Below are 20793 nucleotides of genomic sequence, written 5' to 3'. Positions count from 1 at the left end.
CAAATGAGAATTAGGAAAGAATTAAATGTGTTCACCAGGATTTCCAAGGCAACATTTTTTTCTGATCTGTTACCTGAAAATTTTGAATTGATCTTCAAGAGTTGAAAAGTGAACAGTATTTATCAAGACCAAGGCATTTATGTGATGGTCTCCTTTTTTGAAAAGCTCTATGCTCAGTCCACCACAGTACAGTCCCCAATGAGAGTCATAAGCATTCTTACAAAAATCAAATCACTCCATTTTGGAACAATTAGACCGACTGGTACCATCACTTTAGAAATTTAATCATAGTTTTTCTCTTCACAATTACAATATGAGGGATGATACCACTCTTGGGCCTCTACCCAGAATGTTACAAGTCAGAGAACTGTAAAGATATTTGTACATCCATGTTCACTGCTATGCTAATTTACAATTGCCAAATTATAGAAATAGCACAGATGCCCTACAGTAGATGAGTGGATCAAAAAAATGTGCTAAATATACACAATGGAATTTCATTCATCCATTAGAAAGAATAAGATTGTGTCATTTGCAGGGAAAGGAATGAACCTAGAACAAATCATGTTCAGTGAGGCAAGCCAAGCTCAGAGATTAATGATGCATTTATTCTCTCTTATGCATAACCCATTTTCTATCAATTATAAAGAACAGTTAACAGGAAAAATCCATTACTGTTCTCTCTAGCTCAGTCTTATAGTATGTCAACATGTGTTACTTGTGGAAACTGGCAGCAGTCAAGGATGCACATTGTCACGACACCCAACTGTTCCTAGTTCTTAACAGGAGTGGAGCTTCCCTTCACCGTCTTTTTCAGATGGTGGTAATTTGGCAAGATTTTCATCAAGAAATCCAGCTGTAGTGTCTGGGGCTAAAAAGAAAAGAAAATTAAAACTGACTGGCAGAAAGTCAAATCAGAATACCAGGTAGAAATGATTATTGTAGGCCATGGGGTTCAGAAATGATTTCCAATGATTTACTTTTGTTTATGTGCTTGTTTCTTTGTTAAAGTTACAATGTACTCAGTTTGCTAATAAAGAAGGGCCAAACTGCAATTACACAAAGATCCTTAAGCAGAATGGTCGGAGGACAGTTGGTTGTCTCCCATGTGGCTGAGGCATGGCACCTTCCGCTGGCTTCCACCACAAACAACACTGGCCCCAACTATGCACTCACTTGGGATTCTTGTGGAAACCAGGGATTTTTAGGTCCCTACCCATGATTCTCAAAGTCTGGGGGAATCTGTGTTTTAAATAGAATTCAATGTATCCTATGATAAGTGCAATTTGGAAAACAGTGTTGCATACCCTTTACAAATTAAACCAAATGAAATGAGATATTCTTCTCATTTAATTCTAAACTCCTTTCCTAACTCCAGTTTTATTTCTCACGCTCCTATCATTTTTGCTATTATGAAGAAAAATAGTAATACTTGAGAATACTAACAATAGTAAAGCCAAACATTACAAAAATAGAGCAACCCAGAAAGAATTAATTACTGATAAACGTGGTTAAGACTCAGAGGCAAAGAGATAAATGTGTTGAAAATATTTTCTTTTGGTGGAGAAAGGAAACTGAAGAAGAGAATGTTGAATATGCAAAGCAATGAGGCTGAGAAATTCAAGCTAAATATCTTATGTGTAAAGAAAGCTCCCAAATGATCTATCTTGTTGTCTTCTATTTTAACATTAAATTCCAAACATATATTCTTTTATTATTCTTGATTTGGGTTATTAAGAGGGACTTATTTTTTATAAGCCAAGAAAATAAACACATTTGCCTCTTTAAATAGTGTTTATGACCAAGCTGTGTTATTTTAATAAGCTAATAAACAGACTCAAATTTCCAGATTCAAGGGTCATCCTTCATCCTGAGGATTCATATTTTAGGAGTGAATAAATATGATTTGTGAGGTTTGGTGATGCAGTTCCAAACCAGGAACAGCAACTCTGGATTTTCTCTTCTTATAATTAACATCACTGTGATCTTTATCTTTTATATTAACGTAAGGACTCAATAAGTAAGCTGCAGATAAATCCAAGTTTTAGTAATGGTCCTCTAATGTTTTATTTTATAAATCTTTTTATTTTTTTTTCTTTTTTTGTCAGTTGTGGGGCTTGAACTCTGGGCCTGGGCACTGTCCCTCAGCTCTTCAGCTCAAGGCTAATGCTCTACCACTTGAACCACAACACTACTTCCAGTTTTCTGGTGGTTAATTGGAGATAGACTTGGAACCTCGATCCTCAGATCTCAGCTTCCTGAGTAGGCCAGATTATAGGCCTGAGCCACTAGTGCTCAGCTTTTTATTCATCTTTTTTTCTTTTTCGGCGCTGAAATTGAACCCAGGGCTTCACACATGTTAAACAAACACTATTCCTGCACTACACCCCTGGCCACTAATTATCTGTTTTTTCAACAGTAACTCTAATCACCATCACAACAATTAGGGAGATGGTACTGCGGGAGAGTTTGGCCTAGATAGAACTCTTTTTTTAGAAGTGGTCCAAGTACCTGTGGTCGCTCGGTCTGCACCCGGCGAAGGCAGTCTGCACCATAGATCACTGTATTCTCAGGAATGACCTCAAAAGTGTTTAGGTTACAACAAGCCCCGATGATGCAGCCACTTGTCAGTATTACATTCCTGCCCACGTATGCTGCAGTCAAAACAGAAAGAAGTGCAACCAAAGACATGATATGATCACAACTCTTTTAGTTTATGTAGACTGTATAACACAGAAGCAAATAGTGCACACCAGTGGGATATGGAAGAGAGTTCTGCTGCTAACTAGTGTGGTGCGTGGGCCAAGTCACTGTAGAGTCTATGAGCCCAAGATAAATTGAAGAACCCACCCTACTTCATGACAGAGTGCTTTCAGCATCAGTGAGGTAACAGATGGAGGGTATGGACCCAGGTCTGACACACGGTGTGCATACAATACATGGAAAATGCCGAAGATGACAACAGTGATAGCTGTTATGCAAATTTAAAATAAAAGCCATAAAGTAGATTACAAAAAGAATAATTTTGCTAGTTTCAAGAAAAGAAGCATTGTCTTTCACGCCAATCAGGACCAAGAAAGATAAGCCAGTGTCCTACAGTGTCATCTTCAGCTTCTTCCAGTACTCTGGTAGGGACAAGCTCTTGGAGCTGATTCCTACAGTGCTAGTGACTTAAGTTAATCCCCTGGCTGGCTCAATGTTGTCAGTACATAGTATTTGTTTCTGATTGGGTAGGATAAAGTAGTTTTGAAATTAAAGAGAGCAAATGCTGTAGAAACTGAGATTTTTTTCTTTAATTTTACAATAACACCAATCAACTAAAATGTCACTGAGGCTTACAGTTAGCAGAAAGATCTTTTCCAAATCTTTTTTTTATAGTTTAATTCATTCCCAACTTAGCTGTATACCACTGACTTTTTAACTTAATGTATTTAACCACATTCTCAGATAACCACATAACTAGATTAGGCTCTTTTGAGACAATTAGTCTAAGAATGATTTTAGTCCATTTCCAAGCATACCATCTTTTCAGAGTTTGTGCTTAGACTGTTTCCCAGGCCAAGACAAAGGAAGCAATCACTATGACAAGAAAGCTCTGAACATAGCTTACCTTTTGATTCAATGACATTGTTATCTCCCATTTTCATGGCTTGGGAATCTGTAAGCCAGACTTAAGTAAATATTTAAAATATGATCACCCTTCTTTCCTACTAATACAACATGTCTCTCCTTTAACAGTACCAGGGCGCAGAGCGTGGGAAGGGTGACATAGGTTTACCCTTGCCAGAATTCTTTGCTCAGAGTATTCTGTAGGCAAGTTTTAGTCCTTAACCATAAATATTTCTAGGTTTAAATAAATGACTCTGATCCTGTTCAAAAGGAATACTTTTATAAAAGTACTTTTTTGCAGGGTCACAGTGGCTCACGCCTGTAATCCTAGCTGCTCAGGAGGCTGAGGATCACTGTTTGAAGCCACCCCAAGCGAAAAAGTCCTTGTGAGATTCTGACCTCCAATTAACCACCAGAAAACTGGAAGTGGGGCTGTGGCTCAAGGTAGTAGACCACTAGCAGAAGAGTCAGGGACAGTGCCTAGGCCCTGAGTTTAAGTCCCATGACTAACAATAACAAAACTACTTTTTAAAACGAGTACCTTATCTTCTGATTTTATGAGCATATTTTCACAGCTGTTTAAAGAAAGTCAAAACTACCAAATCACTTAAACATTGTTTTCAGTATTAAACATTATTTTCAGACTTAAGATGTTATTATCTTTTCAGAATTAAAAAAAAATAGTCAAAGAAGTGATGAAAGCCAGGCACTGGTGGCTCACATCAGTGAGCCTAGCTACTGTAATCCTAGCTACTCAGGAAGCAGACATCTGAGGATTGCAGTTCAAAGCCAGCCCGGGTAGGAAAATCTGTGAGACTCTTATCTCCAATTAACCACCAGAAAACTGGACATGGTGCTGTGGCTCAAGTGGTGCAGTGCTAACCTTCAGCTGAAGAGCTCAGGGACAGTGCCCAAGCCCAGAGTTCAAGCCCAGTGACAGCTCACCCCTTGCCCCCAAAAGTGAACACTCTGGAAGATAAACTAAAATAACACATAAAAAATGAAATATTCAGGGACAGAGTCTAGGCCCTGAGTTCAAGCCCCCAGATTGGCACACACACACACACACACAAATTCGTCTCACCCAATCATTTTCTTGAATAAGAAAATATAAAGTAATGTACCCAAAATGATACAGGATCTAAACTGACAAAGACATGGTTCTTGAATTAGTACAGAAGTCCAAACTAATTTTTGTGTCTACTTCTTCTCAGCTTCTGTTATCTGTCAGTAACTTTCAAATGTTCATATAGAGATAAGTGTATGTGTGTGTGTGTGTGTGTGTGTGTGTGTGAGAGAGAGAGAGAGAGAGAGAGAGAGAGAGAGAGAATGAGTTACTCACAACAGGAGGAATATTTTTCTTTTTTGTGGTACTAAAGATCAAATACACAAAGGATGTACTATGCACTGAGTTATAGTTCTAGCCCCCGAAAAGATTTTTTTTTTTTTGGTCAGTCGGGGGGCTGTCCCTCAGCTCTTCAGCTCAAAGCTAGCGCTCTACCACTTGAGCCTCAGTGCCACTTCCGGTTTTCTGGTGGTTTATCGTAGATAAGAGTTTCACGGACTTTCCTGCCTGGGCTGGCTTTGAACCGAGATCCTCAGATCTCAGCCTCCTAAGTAGCTAGGATTACAGGTGTGAGCTACCGGCGCTCTGGCTCAGAAAAGATTTTTTAAAAATACTTTGTGAGTCTATTTATAAAGAGCTTGAGGGTCTACTCTAAACAATGTAATCATAATATATATTATACATTGGTGGCTGAGACCAAATACCAGACACAAGCATCTTAAACATGAAAGATTTACTCTGGTTCAGTTTCACAGAGTTCTGGGGGTTGGGAAGGTGGCTCAGTGGTAGAGTGCTTGCCTTGCATGCCTGAGGCCCTGGGTTCGATTCCTCAGCACCACATAAGCAAAAAGAAAAAAGCCGGAAGTGGCGCTGTGGCTCAAGTGGTAGAGTGCTAGCCTTGAGCTGAAGAGCTGAGGGACAGCGCCCAGACCCAGAGTTCAGGCCCCACAACCGGACCCAAAAAAAAAAAAAGAGTTCTATTTTTGCTTGCTTGGGAAGAACATCATGGCAGCAGGGGCATGTGGAGGACTTGTTTCTTCACTTTATGGTGGACAGGATGAAGAGAGCAAAATAGAGACTAGGAAATGGGCATATTCTTCAAAAATCTACCCTTAGTGATCGATTTCCTCCTGCTATGCCATCTCTTGTTACCAAAACCTACTAAAATAGCACCACTTGCTGAGTATCAAACACAGAAGCTGGTAGGGAAAGTTTTATGTGAAAGCTCACTAGTAGACACTTATACCAGGGGAGATATCTGGGGTAATTATGGTAATTACTATAAAGGATACAGCAGCCAACTTCAAACACATTATTGGTTCCAATGATCATAGGTTTTGGTTCTGGATCTTCAGTGTCAGGAGTTATATTATCTGCGTAACTATGAAAAGAAAAAAAAAAGGCATCAAAAAGTAACGCAATATGATTCCTACAACAGTTGGCAATGTGAGGGTTTGTTAACTCACACAGGTTGCTCTGAGAATAAAGTTGGTGTAATACGAAAACAAAACAAAACAAACCTAAGAATCAGTAACACAATAATAAATTTTCCTCCTATTTGAGAATTTAGGTTAATTCTCTCAATTAGTTTTATTGAACTTAAATACATAATGATATCAGTTATTTCTTGAGCCAAGCAAATAATTTCTCCTCTATGCTGGAGTACACTGATTCTCAGTTGAACAGCTCCACATGTGGCATTTTTGGTGCTTAATTGGAGATAAGAGTCTCATGGACTTTTCCTGTCTAGGCTGGCTTTGAACCATGATCTCAGTCTTCTGAGTAGCTAGGATTACAGGCATGAGTCACCGCCACTGGCTCCTTTATTTCCTAAACTTGAAGTTCAGAGAGTCTTTTCTAGGATAAGGTGGGAGGAGCTGACTATACTTTTAGCTTGCTAAATTAGAATCAAAATCATGCCTGACTTGAAAATTTCCCATCCTTACTAAATCCTTCAAGATTGTCCAAGGTAAACAGATATTCACATAATTATTTTGGGTATTAGTAGTTAGCTGAAATGAGTAGAAGATACAACACTTGTGCTGTGAGGAGGCTTTGATCTCACAGGTGAGCCACTGCATAGCACCTCTGCTATCAGCTGACTTTACTAAAGGGGCCAAAGGTACTGTAAAGAGAAACTGCTTAATTTTGTAAGAATCTCCTAAGCCCTAAGTAAGATTTCAGACAAATCAGTCTTATTTATCACAGCTAAATATTTTCAAAAGTTATTCTACAAATTCCATGCATTGTGGCTGCACATTAGGTATAAGCTTGACTTGCTTCCCAAAATTTTATCTAGAAAGACCTAGACTTGCTTATGAAAATTTCATGGGTACTATGGTCTCCATTCAGAGATCATGTACATAGTGTAGTATTTTATTTTCCTTTTGTCTTTGAAGTTTAAAACTTGCTTCCAGGACTCCAACTTTGTTCACTGTAATTCTGGGTGTTACACATGTGAAGACATATTAGAGGTGAGCTATGAGTTCAGGCCTGAGAGAACATTCCAACCAGCGCCAAGAGCTCACCCAAAACCTCTCTTCAGGGTATTATGTACAGCCCTTGGACATTGGACAGGCTCAGGAACTGATTAAGGGGAAGATGAGAAAATGACACAGAAGGGGATGATTACCACACACAGACAATTTACCAGATGCTAATTAGCCACCAATGAGTTGTCTTGCCTTGGATAAGCCTTTCCCCATCTGGCTTGCAGGTTCCTCATTCCTTTATGTTGAAATGTTTCTCTAATTTTAAAATCATGGGCATTCCACATGTCAGGTGTAAAAGGTCCCCAGACAGTTGGAAGTGAGTGCAAAGTACCTGTGAGCTTTTACTCACGCATTTATGATCAGGGCTTGTTCTTCTATTAGGTTCCCTTCGCCAATAATGATGGGCCCAGCCTCCGCAATAATTCGTGCTTTAGGGTGGATCACCGTCCGTGGTCCTGTTCAAAATATCAGTTAAGAAGACATTATCAGTGGAAGCTATGTTTCCAGCAGGTGGGGAGGTGACTGAGGTGGGTGAGGCTGTTGGGAGGAACGTGTTCTAAGTATGTGCCAGGCACCGCGCTGGGTACTTTACAAGGACTATCTCATTCATTAGTTAGTGCCAACTCTGGAGCCAAGATAAATGAACTAACACAGGCATCAGAACCAGACCGCTCTGGCTCAGCCTCTATCTCACAATCTCAGTGGGAAATGCGGGTAATGAGTGTCAGACCTGCAGGGCTGTGGTAGGGTGGATGAGATGATGCTGGACACAGAACCTGGCACATAGTTGGAAGTAAGAACGGATTCCCTTTTTCTCTTTGTCTCAGCAAGGCAAGGCACTCTGCAGACAATGTCAAGCTCTCCCACACCACAGGATGCCACTTTTGACTAGGGCACATGGATGCGTGTGTTTAAACATGGGTTACATGGGCTATAACCTCAGCCTTGTTCCTGAAGCATTGTCCCATACAAAAATGCCCCCTGGGAGGAAACAAGCTGAACCCTGTGTTCCTAAGACGCTGGCACTGGAAGACCTACAGCAATGTTCCCACTCTCAAGCGAGGGAACTCGGAGAAGCCTCTTCAAGAGCAGGGGTGATGCCTGCACCGATCTCAGGCTGGAAACCTGCACACTCCTTCCGGCCTGTCATCTGCTGCAGCCACATTTGGCTGACAATGAAACTATTTCTGGGAAAACACCTGCTAGCCTGTCGCTAGCATCCATTCTCCTCATCTCCCAGACAAGGCTGCTCCATTTCTTGTGCTGTTTTTCTTTTTTGGTTTTATTTATTTTTTAACCAACTCTTTTTTGGGGGGTCCGGTCGTGGGGCCTGAGCTCTGGTTCTGGGCACTGTCCCTCAGCTCTTCAGCTCAAGGCTAGCGCTCTACCACTTGAGCCACAGCGCCACTTCCGGCTTTTTTTCTTTTTGCTTATGTGGTGCTGGGGAATCGAACCCAGGGCCTCATGCATGCAAGGCAAGCGCTCTACCACTGAGCCACCTTCCCAGCCCCTTTATTTATTTTTTAAGTGTAGCCCAGGAGGTCCTCAAACATAGGACCCTCCTGCTTTGGCCTCTCTATGCTGGGCTTAACTAAGGCTATTTCTACTGGTAAACAGTGACAGGCAGTAACTGACCCTAAATGTGAGGCAGGGAGGGGTCAGGAAGGTGACATTGTCCATAAAATTCAGTATTCAACTTATTAAACACAATTTTCTGCTAGTGACAGCATTTTATGTCTCATGGAAAATGGAAAGGTGCTGGACTAGAGGTGTAGCTCAGGCGCAGAGTGTGTACTTCACAGATGCAAGGCCCTATGGAACAGTCTGTGTTTGATCATCAGCACCAGAAGAAAAGGAAAAAGAAAAACACAAACTTTATAATTTAAAACTAGCAATGTGCTCACTCACAACAACCATGAAAATAAGCACAGGTTTTCCTGCTGCTCAGAGAACTGGAAGGACCCGCAGTGCATCTTATTTGGGGAGACGGATGGCAGGAGGGTGGCCGTGGTGGTGGTAGAAGACAGGATGCATAGTCCAAAGTGACACAGAGACTTCCCAGTCACTCTGGCTGCCAAAGTAAAGCTTCCCAAGCAAATTCTAATCAGGACAGAAGATGGGGTCCTGGAGAACCCTGGGAAACTTCTCAAGTTGTCCATGAGGTGGGCATGTATCAGATGTCTTGTACCATATTTAAAAATAGAGCCTGAGCTGCTTTTTTTGTTTGTTTTGTTTTTTGTTAGTCCTAGGGCTTGACCTCAGGGGCTGGGAGCTGTCCCTGAGCCTGTTTGTGCTCAAGGCTAGGACTCTAGCACCACTCGGCTTTTTCTGAGTGGTTCACTGGAGATAAGAGTCTCATGGACTTTTCTGCCCTGGCTGGCTTTGAACCACGATCTTCAGCTCTCAGCCTCTTGAGGTAACTAGGATTATAGGTGTGAGCCATTGGTACCTGGTTGAGCCTGAGGTGCTTTAACCAGGATTTGAAATTATTTCTCATTCTTGGTTATTTGATAGGTAAATAAATGGCCAAGTCCTGCTTATGAATGGACACAGCAACTTAGGTGAGGCCTGTGATTTAAGACACCAGCTCCACCTGCTGGCAGCATTGCTAAACTACAGGCTAGACAAAGCTGTCAGTTTTGAGCTGTGAGGTGACAGTAAATAACTCCTGCAGCAGTAACAGAACAGAGACCCGGCCTCTAGGGCAAGGGCTAGAGTGTGGCACACACACTTCAGTGTGTAACAGCCGGGCTGGGGCATGGGGGGAGTCAGGGGTGATGAGAAGGGCTGGAAGCTGGGGGTTCAAGCACGGAGGGTGACAGCACACCAAATCTGGGCAGTTTGCTTGCTCCTGGGGAGCAAACTAGAATGGGTCTCAATTCAAGCTAGTTCTTGGGGTCCTAAGGTTAAAAATTAAAAATAAAAATCTGGCACCATGGAAAGCTTCTTTTTCCTTTCCTTTTAATGCTGTTTGTGAACCTCTTGGAACTCTTTCTGGCAGGGCAGTTTGTGTGTTTTCTTACCGAATATGCTGAAATCCTATTTGGTTTATCTCCTTGTTTGGAGAAATGTGTCTGGAGCTGGAGCTGCTTTAACTGGCGGATAAATTATTTTCTTAAGTGCTTGGCTGGGCTTGAGGCAGCGCAGCCAGAAAGACGTGCCTTGCGTGACATTTAATTTCCCACATTTGGTCAAGGACACGTTTCCTAGTCTCCCTTTGTCACAGAAAGTAATCTCTGAGTATATTTTCATGTCCACAATTCATATCCACAATTCAAACATCCCCAAGTGCTCTTTTAAAAATGAAACAATTCCTTTGACTTATAAACCTGTGGGGCAGCATTACAAACAAAGCCACTGTTCTGCCTTACTGAAAAAGATTCCTGCAAAAGGGAGGCTTTTCGTGTGTATTCAACCTGTGCTGGGCAAAGCTAAGGGATGAAGTGCCTACAGGGCAAGTCTGTCCATAGAACCCTGTACTGCCTTCCCATTTCCATGGCCTATCATGACCTAATACTTCTAACGAACCACAGGCCTGTGCTTGGAGGTCACTTTCCGAATGTTCTTTAACTCTCAGATGAAGACTTACAGGAAACGATTCATGGCCCACAAATCCAGACAGCTAATTAAAAACAAGCATAATACTATAAAATATTATTTACCCTACTGGCTCACACCTGTTATCTAGCAACTCAGGAGGCTGAGATCTGAGAATCAAAGCCAGCCTGGGAAGGAAAGTACAAGAGACTCTTATTTCCGATTAGCCACCAAAAGACTGGTAGTGGAGCTGTGGATCAAGTGGTAGAGTGCTAGCCTTGAGCAAAAAAAGCCACAGGGATAGAACCAAGGCCCTAAGTTCAATATCAAATACCAGCATAAAATAATAAACAAATAACTTGAAACACAGCAAATAAAAATTGTTTTCTTTCTGAAATATTTCAGAAAGGAATAATTTGTAAAAGTGTAAATGACTAGAACATAGAAAATTATACAAAATATTTTGAAAACTCTATCAATTAAACCACCTTGAGTTTACTGTTACTAACCCAGAGAACAGTTTATTAAGTACTCAAATCTTCAACTCTACAGCACAATCTAAAAATATTCAAATCAGTTTTTCTAGTAATGTAAGAAAAAACATGAAGAGTAAAAGTGCTAAAATGAAAAGTGAGATATGGTGGAAAGAGTTGTAATTAGAACTCATTTCCACTCTCAGCTTTGACTTCACTTTACATTGTCCAGGAGGCTCTTTGTCAGAGGATTAAGAAAAATGAATCAATAGCAATCAAAAGATTACATATATATATATTATTAAATTTTTATTTATTTTTTTGGCCAGTCCTGGGGCTTGAACTGAGGGCCTGGGCACTGTCCTTGACCTTCTTTTGCTCAAGGCTAGCATTCTACCACTTGAGCCACAGCTCTGCTTCTGGCCTTTTCTGTTTATATGGTACTGAGGAATCAAACCAGGGCTTCACGCATGCTAGGCAAGCACTCTACCACTAAGCCACATTTCTAGCCCAAGATTAGAGGTATTTTATACCAAATGCAACCATGACAGAAAAGATTATCTAAATAACTCTGGAAAATTCTCAGGTTTATACACAATAAAAGAAATAGGCCTGAGTGTGAAAAAGATAAGAAACACACATAATAAAAACCATATAAGAACATGGAGGACTCTGAATCTTCTTCTTAACATGTAGGTTTGCTTCTTAAAACAAGTATAATATGCCAGGTGCTGATGGGTCAACCCAGCTTGGGCAGGAAAGTTCATGAGACTCTTCTCTCCAATTAACCACCAGAAAACCAGAAGTGGAGCTGTGGCTCAAAGTGGTAGAGTACTAAACTTGAGCAAAAGAGCTCAGAGATAGCACCCAGGCCCTGAGTTCAAGCCCTATGACCAACTAAACCAAAAAAAAAAAAAGTAATATGAGGCTGGGGACAGGGGGCTCATTTAGCATGCTCAAGGCCCTGGGGGTAGAGGGAGAGATGAGCAGCATCAAGCACATACGTACACACACACTGTGTATGTGTGTGTATATACATACATATATGTATAGTCGTCCCTTGCTATGTTGCGGTTCACTTATTTTGGCTTCACTGTATTGTGGATTAAAAACAACAACAACAAAAAATAGTAATCCCTCACCTATAGTGGGAGCTATGTTCCAGAGACCCCCACATAGGTGAAAATCCACGAAGTAGCAACGTTGTGTAGTCGTCCCTTAATATATAGTATTTGGTTCACTTATTGACATTTTGCAGATTTTCACCTACGGCAAGGTCGCTGGAACAGAACTCCATGATAGGTAAGATATGTATACATATACACACTCAATATATACATATCTATATATGTATATATAAATATATACAGACACATATATGTAAAAAAAATAAAGAGGAAGACTAAACTATGTTACATCACATCAGTTCTTGAGAAATAACATTAACAAACCATTTTCTTACCTATAGTCACATCCCCTCTGATTTCACTTTCTACACACACAACAGCTCCTGGTGCAATTTTCACACTGTGGGGACAAGAGAAAAGTTCATTATGGGGAAGATTAAAACTGTGATCTCAGAAACCATGCTGACACTGCAATGAGAAAGGTTTAAAAACTAGATAGGAAACGGAAAGCCAATTTTGAGAGTGCAGTTTAATATAAACTCAAGTGGCATATTGGCCTTCAGGCCAAAGTCATAAATGATATATTATTAAAAAAAAAAAGAAAACAACTTTGGGTAAGGTATTTGTGGTCCATACCTGTAATCCTAGCTACTCAGATGACTGAGCTCTGAGAATTGTGGTTCAAAGTCAGCTTGGGCAGAAAAGTCTATAACACTCCATTTCCAACTAACCAGCAAAAGGCTAGAAGTAGAGGTATGACTCACATGGTAGAGTGCTTGCCTAGCATGCATGAGACCCTGGGTTTGATTCCTCAGTGCCACATAAACAATAATACAATTATAAAATAAATATTAAAAAAGAGGTTTGGATCTTAAGGTAATACCATCATTTTTTTAAACCATCATTGTTTCTAAACAGCAAAATGCTAAACACAACGTAGATTATCAGTAGAGACGGGTTAATAAATTATGGCACCTTATGATCTAAGACACAAACACCAGAAAGAGTAATCCCTTAAGCAAAGATTTTTGCAATAAACCAAGTATAAATAAACCAAGTGCAAATCTGTAATCTCAGCATTAGAGAGATGCAAGGAAGAGAATTGTGAGTCTCAGCCCATCCTGGGCCACATAATGAGATCCTATCTCAAGACAAACAGAGCTGAGAATGTGGCTCAGTGGTAGAGTTTTTGCCCAGCATACATGAAGCCCTGAGTTCAATTCCTCAATACCACATACACAGAAAAAGCTGTGTACTGTGGCTCAAGTGGTAGAGTGCTAGCATTGAGCAAAAGGAGCTCAGGGGCAGTGCCTAGGCCCTGAGTTCAAGCCCCAGGACAGGCAAAAACAAAAACAAAAACAAAAAATCCACAAACAAACCAAGCAATATGTAATATACCATTCTTCCTGTGAAGTGTGAGTAAAAGAGGTCATAAACTAACAATTAGCAAGCTCAGAGTCCAGCCTTTTAAGATTTGTAAATTTTTTTTAACAGTATGCATAACAAAACTGTCTTGCTAGGCTCACACCTGTAATTCTAGTTACTCAGGAGGCTGAGATCTGAGGTCATGGTTCAAAACCAGCCTGGGGGGCTGGGAAAGTGGCTCAGTGGTAGAGTGCTTGCCTTGCATGCATGAGGCCCTGGGTTCGATTCCTCAGCACCACATAAGCAGAAAAAGCTGGAAGTGGCACTGTGGCTCAAGTGGTAGAGCACTATCCTTGAGCTGAAGAGCTGAGGGACAGCGCCCAGGCCCAGAGTTCAGACCCCACGACCGGCAAAAACAAAACAAAACAAAACCAGCCTGGGCAGGAAAGTCTGTGAAACTTTTTTTTTTTTTTTGTCGGTCGTGGGGCCTGAACTCTGGGCCTGGGCACTGTCCCTCAGCTCTTCAGCTCAAGGCTAAAGCTCTACCACTTGAGCCACAGCACCACTTCCAGTTTTCTCATGGTTTATTGGAGATAAAAGTCTCATGGACTTTGCTGCCCATGCTGGCTTTGAACTGTGATCCTCAGATCTCAACCTCTTGAGTGGTTAAGATTACAGGCGTGAGCCACCAGTGCCTGGCTGTGAAACCCTTATCTCAAATAAACCACCAGAAAACTAGAAGTTGAACTGTGGCTCAAAGTGCTAGCCTAGAGTGAAAGAGCTCAGAGACAGTGTTCAGGCTCTGAGTTTAAGCCCCACGACCTACAAGAAAAAGAATACAACTTGTAGTACAAATTGTTCAAAAGACTCTTCAACAATTTATACAGAACTTAGTGGTACTTTTTCACATTCTGCTGTGACCCACTGTTAGATACAGCTGTAACTAGTAAGATGCTGTCTGTATCTACCCCAAGCAAACTGGAAGAACTGTCAAATAACTGTATCATTAAAGTAGGAGAGCTAGGTAATTTTTACTTGTTGAGTTCTGGGGCACAGGGTCCTGACACTGTTTCTGAGCTTTTCTGCTTAAGACTAATGTCCTACCACTTAAGCCTTTGCTCCACTTGTGTGTGTGTGTGTGTGTGTGTGTAGATAAGAGTCTCATGGACTTTCTTGCCTGGCGTGTGTGTGTGTGTGTCTTTTTTTTTTTTTTTGGGTCCGGTTGTGGGGCCTGAACTCTGGGCCTGGGGGCTGTCCTTCAGCTCTTCAGCTCAAGGCTAGCGCTCTACCACTTGAGCCACAGCACCACTTCCGGCATTTTTTCTTTTTGCTTATGTGGTGCTGAGGAATCGAACCCAGGGCCTCAGGCATGCAAGGCAAGCACTCTACCACTGAGCCACCTTCCCAGCCCCTCTCATGGACTTTCTTGTCTGGCCTGGCTTCAAACCCTGACTCCTAGATCTCAGCTCCTGAGTAGTTAGGATAACAAGCATAAGCCATTAGCACCTGGCTTAAAAGCAACCTTTTATGCCATGAACCTGTCTTTTTAGTAAATTATTAAAAGCTGGTAAGTCAAATAGTTGAGGCTTTCTTGACCAAAATGTTAATGCCTTGATTTACAAATTCCCCAAAACTTTTTATATTTTGTAAACATGAAAAGAAGTGGAAATGAAGACTACAATGACTTATTCATATCAATTTACTTTTTCTGAAATTCTATTAAATATTCATGCATGATAAAGGTTTATTGGTGACTTACTGAAGATGATGTAAAACTTCTTTTCCTGCAGTGCTGAGACTTGAACCTAGGATCTTATATATGCCACGCTGGCATTCTGTACCACTAGCCTACATTCCCAGCACAATATGCAAGATTTTAATTGTTTTATATATATATATTTGTGAGTCCTGGGACTTGAACTATGGGCCTGGACATTGTCCCTAGGATCCTTTGGCTCAAGGCTAGCACTCTACCAGTTGAGCCACAGCTCTACTTCCAGCCTTTTCTGCTTATGTGGTACTGAGGAATTGAATCCAGGGCTTCATGCATAGTAGGCAAGCATTCTATTACTAAACCATATTCCCAGCCTGATTTTGAAACTTTTCAGATAAAAAAAAAAGCACTGTAAGATATTTTAAAAATACAGATTCCCAATGTTCTTTTGAATGTGTGCTCCTGATAACCTGAATATCCACAAACTCTCTGGAATGACAGATAAGAGATATTGTTAATGACTTAAGAGGCATAAAATGAGAAGGATGAAAATATAGTCATCAATTTATAGGAACACTATCTCTTCCTTAAAAAATAAGGAAAACCTGCAGAAAACACGCCAGTGCTCATGCTGAACTTGCATTTAAACATGGTCTGACTTGCTTACAACAGAGGCTGCCCAGTCATTAACTATTGTCCAGCTACATCAGTCTGTAGAAATCAGCAGCCACAACTGACTCAAGGCCTGCAAAGCCTAAAGTATTTACTACATGGTCTTTATTTTAAAATGTGACAAACCTCCACAGATAAATAGCTTATACCCCTTTCTACACTCTACTCCTGTAAGTATAGCCGTACCTAAAGTGATGGAGCACTAGCCTTGAGCAAAATACCCAAGTGAGGGTGTGAGGCCCTGAGTGCAAGCCACGATAAAAGCTCAAAACACAAAAGCAAAGAAAAGAAACTGCGGTCCTCTAAAACTCTTACTCCGCCAGTAAAGGAACAAAAGAAGACAAGACATATGAAAGAAGTTACAGAATGTTAAGTAAAAGAAAAAAAGAACAGGATGTGAAGCAAAGGGGGTAAATCACGGCTGTTGGCCCCTGGTCATTCCCCACCCCAGTTCAGAGCCAGATGCCCAATGCCCTCTCCCTGAGGTGGCAGACACAGTCAGGGAGTGAAGAGCAGGACACACAGCAAGACCACCCACCAGCCTTCTTGCCTGAGTGCCTCCATGCCTATACAGAATTTCAGGCCACAAGTAGGGATTCTTTTCCAGAGAAGCTACTGGACATTATGAATGCTTAAACAAACAAACGAAAAACCTAAAGAGTTTATTTAACAAAACTAAATGTAGCTCAGGAGTATAAGCAATGGAACCAGAGGTGGTTGTCACCATTATGAACTCTTCCATGAGCCAACCTTGACCTGGCACCCAGGAAGATCAACAAACTCAAGGAAGCACACCCCCAAGCTTTTATTCTTCAAATCTTTTTTTGGGGGGGGGTCCGGTCATGGGGCCTGAACTCTGGGCCTGGGCGCTGTCCCTCAGCTCTTCAGCTCAAGGCTAGCGCTCTACCACTTGAGTCACAGCGCCACTTCCGGGTTTTTTCTTTTTTGCTTATGTGGTGCTGAGGAATCGAACCCAGGGCCTCAGGCATGTAAGGCAAGCACTCTACCACTGAGCCAACTCCCCAGCCCTATTCTTCAAATCTTTGAGTAATAGTTCCAATTCAAAAGAAAAACCCAGTCAGACAGCCAGTGGTTCATGCCTATAATCCTAGTTTACTCACGAAGCTGAGATCTGAGGATTTCAGTTTGAAGCTAGCCCAGGAAGGAAAGTCTGTGAGACTCTTATCTCCAATTACTCAGAATGGGATGGGAATGTGGCTTAGTGGTAAAGTTAGCATGCATGAAGCCCTGGGTTTGATTTCTCAGTACCACATAAACAGAAAAGGCCAAAAGTGGCGCTGTGGCTCAAGTGGTACAGTGCTAACCTTGAGCAAAAAGAAGTTCAGGGACAGAGCCCAGGCCCTTGTTTAAGCCCCAGGACTGGCACCATAAAAAACAAACAAACAAAAAAACTATTCAGAAAAAGCCAAAAATGACACTGTGGCTCAAGTGGTAAAATGCTAGCCTTGAACAAAAGAAGCTGAGAGACAGTGTCTAGGCCCTCAATTCAAGCCACAGGACAGGCACCAAAACCCCCCTAAAGCCTAAATAACATAAATATGTTAGAAAAAAGTCTGAGGAAACACAATTCTGGTAGTAGACAAAATTTTTAAAAAGACATGGTGGGGCTGGGAAGGTGGCTCAGTGGTACAGTGCTTGCCTTGCATGCATGAGGCCCTGGGTTCAAATCCTTAGCACCACATAAGCAGAAAAAGCCGGAAGTGGCTCTGTGGCTCAAGTGGTAGAGGGCTAGCCTTGAGCTGAAGAACCCAGGGACGGTGCCCAGACCCTGAGTTCAGGGCCCAGGACTGGCAAAAAAAAAAGAGACATGGTGTAACTCAGTGAAATTTGCGCATGAGAGGTTCTGGGCTCCATCCCCAATACCACAGAAACCAATACACATCTTATAATTCAGACAATGAGATTCTTTTGCATCCATTACCAAGGGCAGAAGTCTGAAAATGAGGAGAAAAGAGTTCTAAGACTTCTTAGAAATGAAAACTGTGGATCTGGGAAGGTGGCTCAGTGGTAGAGCGCTTGCCTTGCATGCATGAGGCCCTGGGTTTGATTCCCCAGCATCACATAAGCAAAAAGGAAAAAAGCCAGAAGTGGTGCTGTGGCTCAAGTGGTAGAGTGCTAGCCTTGAGCTGAAGAGCTGAGGGATAGCGCCCAGGCCCAGAGTTCAGGCCCACGACCGGACCCCTCCCCCCAAAAAAAGGAAAGAAATGAAAACTGTGACTAAGGTGAAAAAGAGGATGGAGAATTAAAAAAAAACAAACAAAAAATCTTCAGAGTGGAGTTCTCCAAGTGGAGGAAACAAATAGGAACAATTATGCAGTGAGAATTTAGAAAAACGTATGTGTATGTATATACCTATCTATAAATAGGCCTCTCTCTCTAGATAAATATAAGACTAGCTATCTGACACATCTGTTGGAAGATGTGGAAAATATCAGTACACAGAAATCTAAGGAAATGGTCTTACACAAAACAGATTACAGTCATAAGGCATGTTTTTAGGTTCAGTATAAAACAGTACACAGACACAGACATACACATACATATAATAAAATGAAATTAGAAAGGACTTGTTAACCAAAAAGTTCAGATATAACTATACTGGAAAACAGAAGTGTGTGTGTGTGTGTGTGTGTGTATGTGTGTGTATGTGTGTATGGGTGTGTGCTTTAGAGGAGCCCAGGTATAAAACTGCTAACTCCTTAATAATTATCTGCATAGATACTCCATAAAATGACAGATCAAAAAAAGCAAATATTCTCAGAAAAATAATAAAGAAATAGTTGCATGTATTTATAAGACTATGCTTCCAGTCCTCAACCCTCTTACTGGGGTGAGAGCATTAGCCAACAGTTTAGCCAAGGCAAGTGAGGGCAGGATGGCCCCAGTCACCGCCTAGGGAGAGAGCTAAGAGTCAAGAAATAGTTCAGCTAGGCGCTGGTGGCTCATGCCTGTAATCCTAGCTACTCAGGAGGCTGAGATATGAGGATCGCGGTTCCAAGCCAGCCCGAGCAGAAACGTGCCTGAGATTCTCATCTCCAATAAACCACTCAGAAAACCGGAAGAGTTGCTGTGGCTCAAGAGCTGAAGAGCTGAGGGACAGCGCCCAGGCCCAGAGTTCAGGCCCCACTACCAAGAAAAAAAGTAATAATAAATAAATAAATAATCCAAATGCCAGTGGTTCCCACCAGTAATCCTACTAGGTCTGAAGGCTGAGATCTAAGTTTTGCAGTTCAAAGCCAGCCTACGCAGAATAAAAAAAATCATGAGCCTCTCATCTCCAATTAACCACCAGAAAACTGGAAGCGGTGCTGTGGCCAAGTGGTAGAGTGCTAGCCTTGAGCTGAAGAGCTGAGGGACAGCGCCCAGGCCAAGTTCAAGACCCACACCTACAAAACAACAAAAAGGAATTCATTTCACCACCAGTGCAACTAAAATGTGGGAGAGCAGGCAGCTAAGAGAAGATGAAAACTCAAACCTCGCAAAAGAACGGGTCAGTATCTTCCTCTGTAGGTGCGGTATAATCTGTAGCAGATCTGCCTCTCACGGGTTTGAGATTACAGATGATCCACTTACACAGAAAACTCCCAATTGTTCTGGATGGCGCTAGAAACAGGGTTGTTTTGACAAGAAGCGGCAGGGGTGCTGCACGCCTCTCCTTTGGGAAATGGGTTTCGGTCTGTAGTTCTCCCCTAAGACGTTTCTCCCATCAGGTGTAATGACCTCGGGGTCGAGAGAGTGCACGGAGACACGGGCCAAGGTGACAAGGCGTTTTATTTAGCTGGCCGTGCCTGCCGCGGCCCGGGAGCAGCCCGGACCCAAACATCACCGGGGCGGGATCTTTTCCAGCTGTGCTCAGGACCGGGCAGACAGCAATCCTGGAGTCCAGGGGTTCGGGATTAGAAGCGGGGGGGGGTGATCAAAGAACGAGGAAAACAAACAACACAAAAAACCTGGGTCCCCGGCCCGGGGCACCGGGCGCCGGTCCACGCGGGAACCATTGTAACCGGCGAAACCCCTTGACAGCTCCCGCCCCGCACCCAGCCGGGACCCGGATGGCGCCGGCCCGGTGCGGATGCCTGCGGACCACCAGCCCCGGGCGTGCGCAGGCGCACTGGGCCCGGGTACGGCGAGCAGGAAGAACCAGAACGTTTCGGGCCCGACGCCGCGTCCCGGGTAGCCGCCCCTTTCCCCGCGGCGTCGCCCCGTCCCTCCGAGGACGCCGGGTCTCGTCTTTCGGTCCCATCCATCCAAATGCCCGGGAAGAAACACGATTGCGGTCCCCAAGGCGTGCAACCAGAAGCAGCCCCACCCCTGCGGAGAGAAGAGCCTCAGGTTAGGACGGAGACCCACCTCTTTTGAGTCTTCTCCGCCATCATAAAGTCCTGGTCTCCGATTGGAGCAGCAATCGACACCCCCGCTCGAGTAGAGCGATGATCTCTACACGCGATTGGAGAGACTGGCGATGTGGAGGGGAAGGGGAGGAGCCACGGCGTGCCTTGGCGCTTGTGGGCGTGGCCATCGCCTGACTGGGCGGGGCCGGGGGCGGGGACCCCAGTTCCTCCTGCTGGGCCGGTACTTGGGTTGGGCGGCAGACTCTGCCAGGACGCCTGCGCGGCCACCCGCGGAGGTTAGCCCCGTCCCTGGGCAGAGCTGCTTTAAAACCGCTTTTTAAAAGCGTGGTTTTCACATGCCTGTAATCGCAACGCTGCGACGCAGA

General features: G+C 42.8%; 1 protein-coding gene across 2 annotated transcripts; it reads right to left on the bottom strand.

Moving 5' to 3' along the window:
• Nucleotides 1-582: 582 nt before the first annotated feature.
• Dctn6 (dynactin 6) lies at nt 583-20531 on the bottom strand. Of its 2 annotated transcripts, XM_013026834.1 has the most exons (7): nt 20427-20531; nt 12640-12704; nt 7517-7622; nt 5968-6056; nt 3611-3658; nt 2512-2654; nt 583-871 (listed from the first exon to the last, which is right to left on the bottom strand). In XM_013026834.1, the coding sequence occupies exons 1-7, from the start codon at nt 20450-20452 to the stop codon at nt 773-775; spliced, it is 576 nt and encodes a 191-aa protein (XP_012882288.1). In that variant the 5' UTR covers nt 20453-20531; the 3' UTR covers nt 583-772. The 2 variants fall into 2 exon arrangements, with proteins under 2 accessions (XP_012882288.1, XP_012882294.1); XM_013026840.1 differs by lacking the exons at nt 12640-12704; nt 20427-20531 and having other exon boundaries at nt 7499-7565.
• Nucleotides 20532-20793: the final 262 nt, after the last annotated feature.

Source organism: Dipodomys ordii, unplaced genomic scaffold, assembly GCF_000151885.1.
Source record: "Dipodomys ordii isolate 6190 unplaced genomic scaffold, Dord_2.0 Scaffold4, whole genome shotgun sequence".
Classification (NCBI taxonomy): Eukaryota; Metazoa; Chordata; class Mammalia; order Rodentia; family Heteromyidae; genus Dipodomys; species Dipodomys ordii.
The sequence above is the reverse complement of the archived record's forward strand: the minus strand, read 5'-3'. Positions and strand labels throughout refer to the sequence as shown.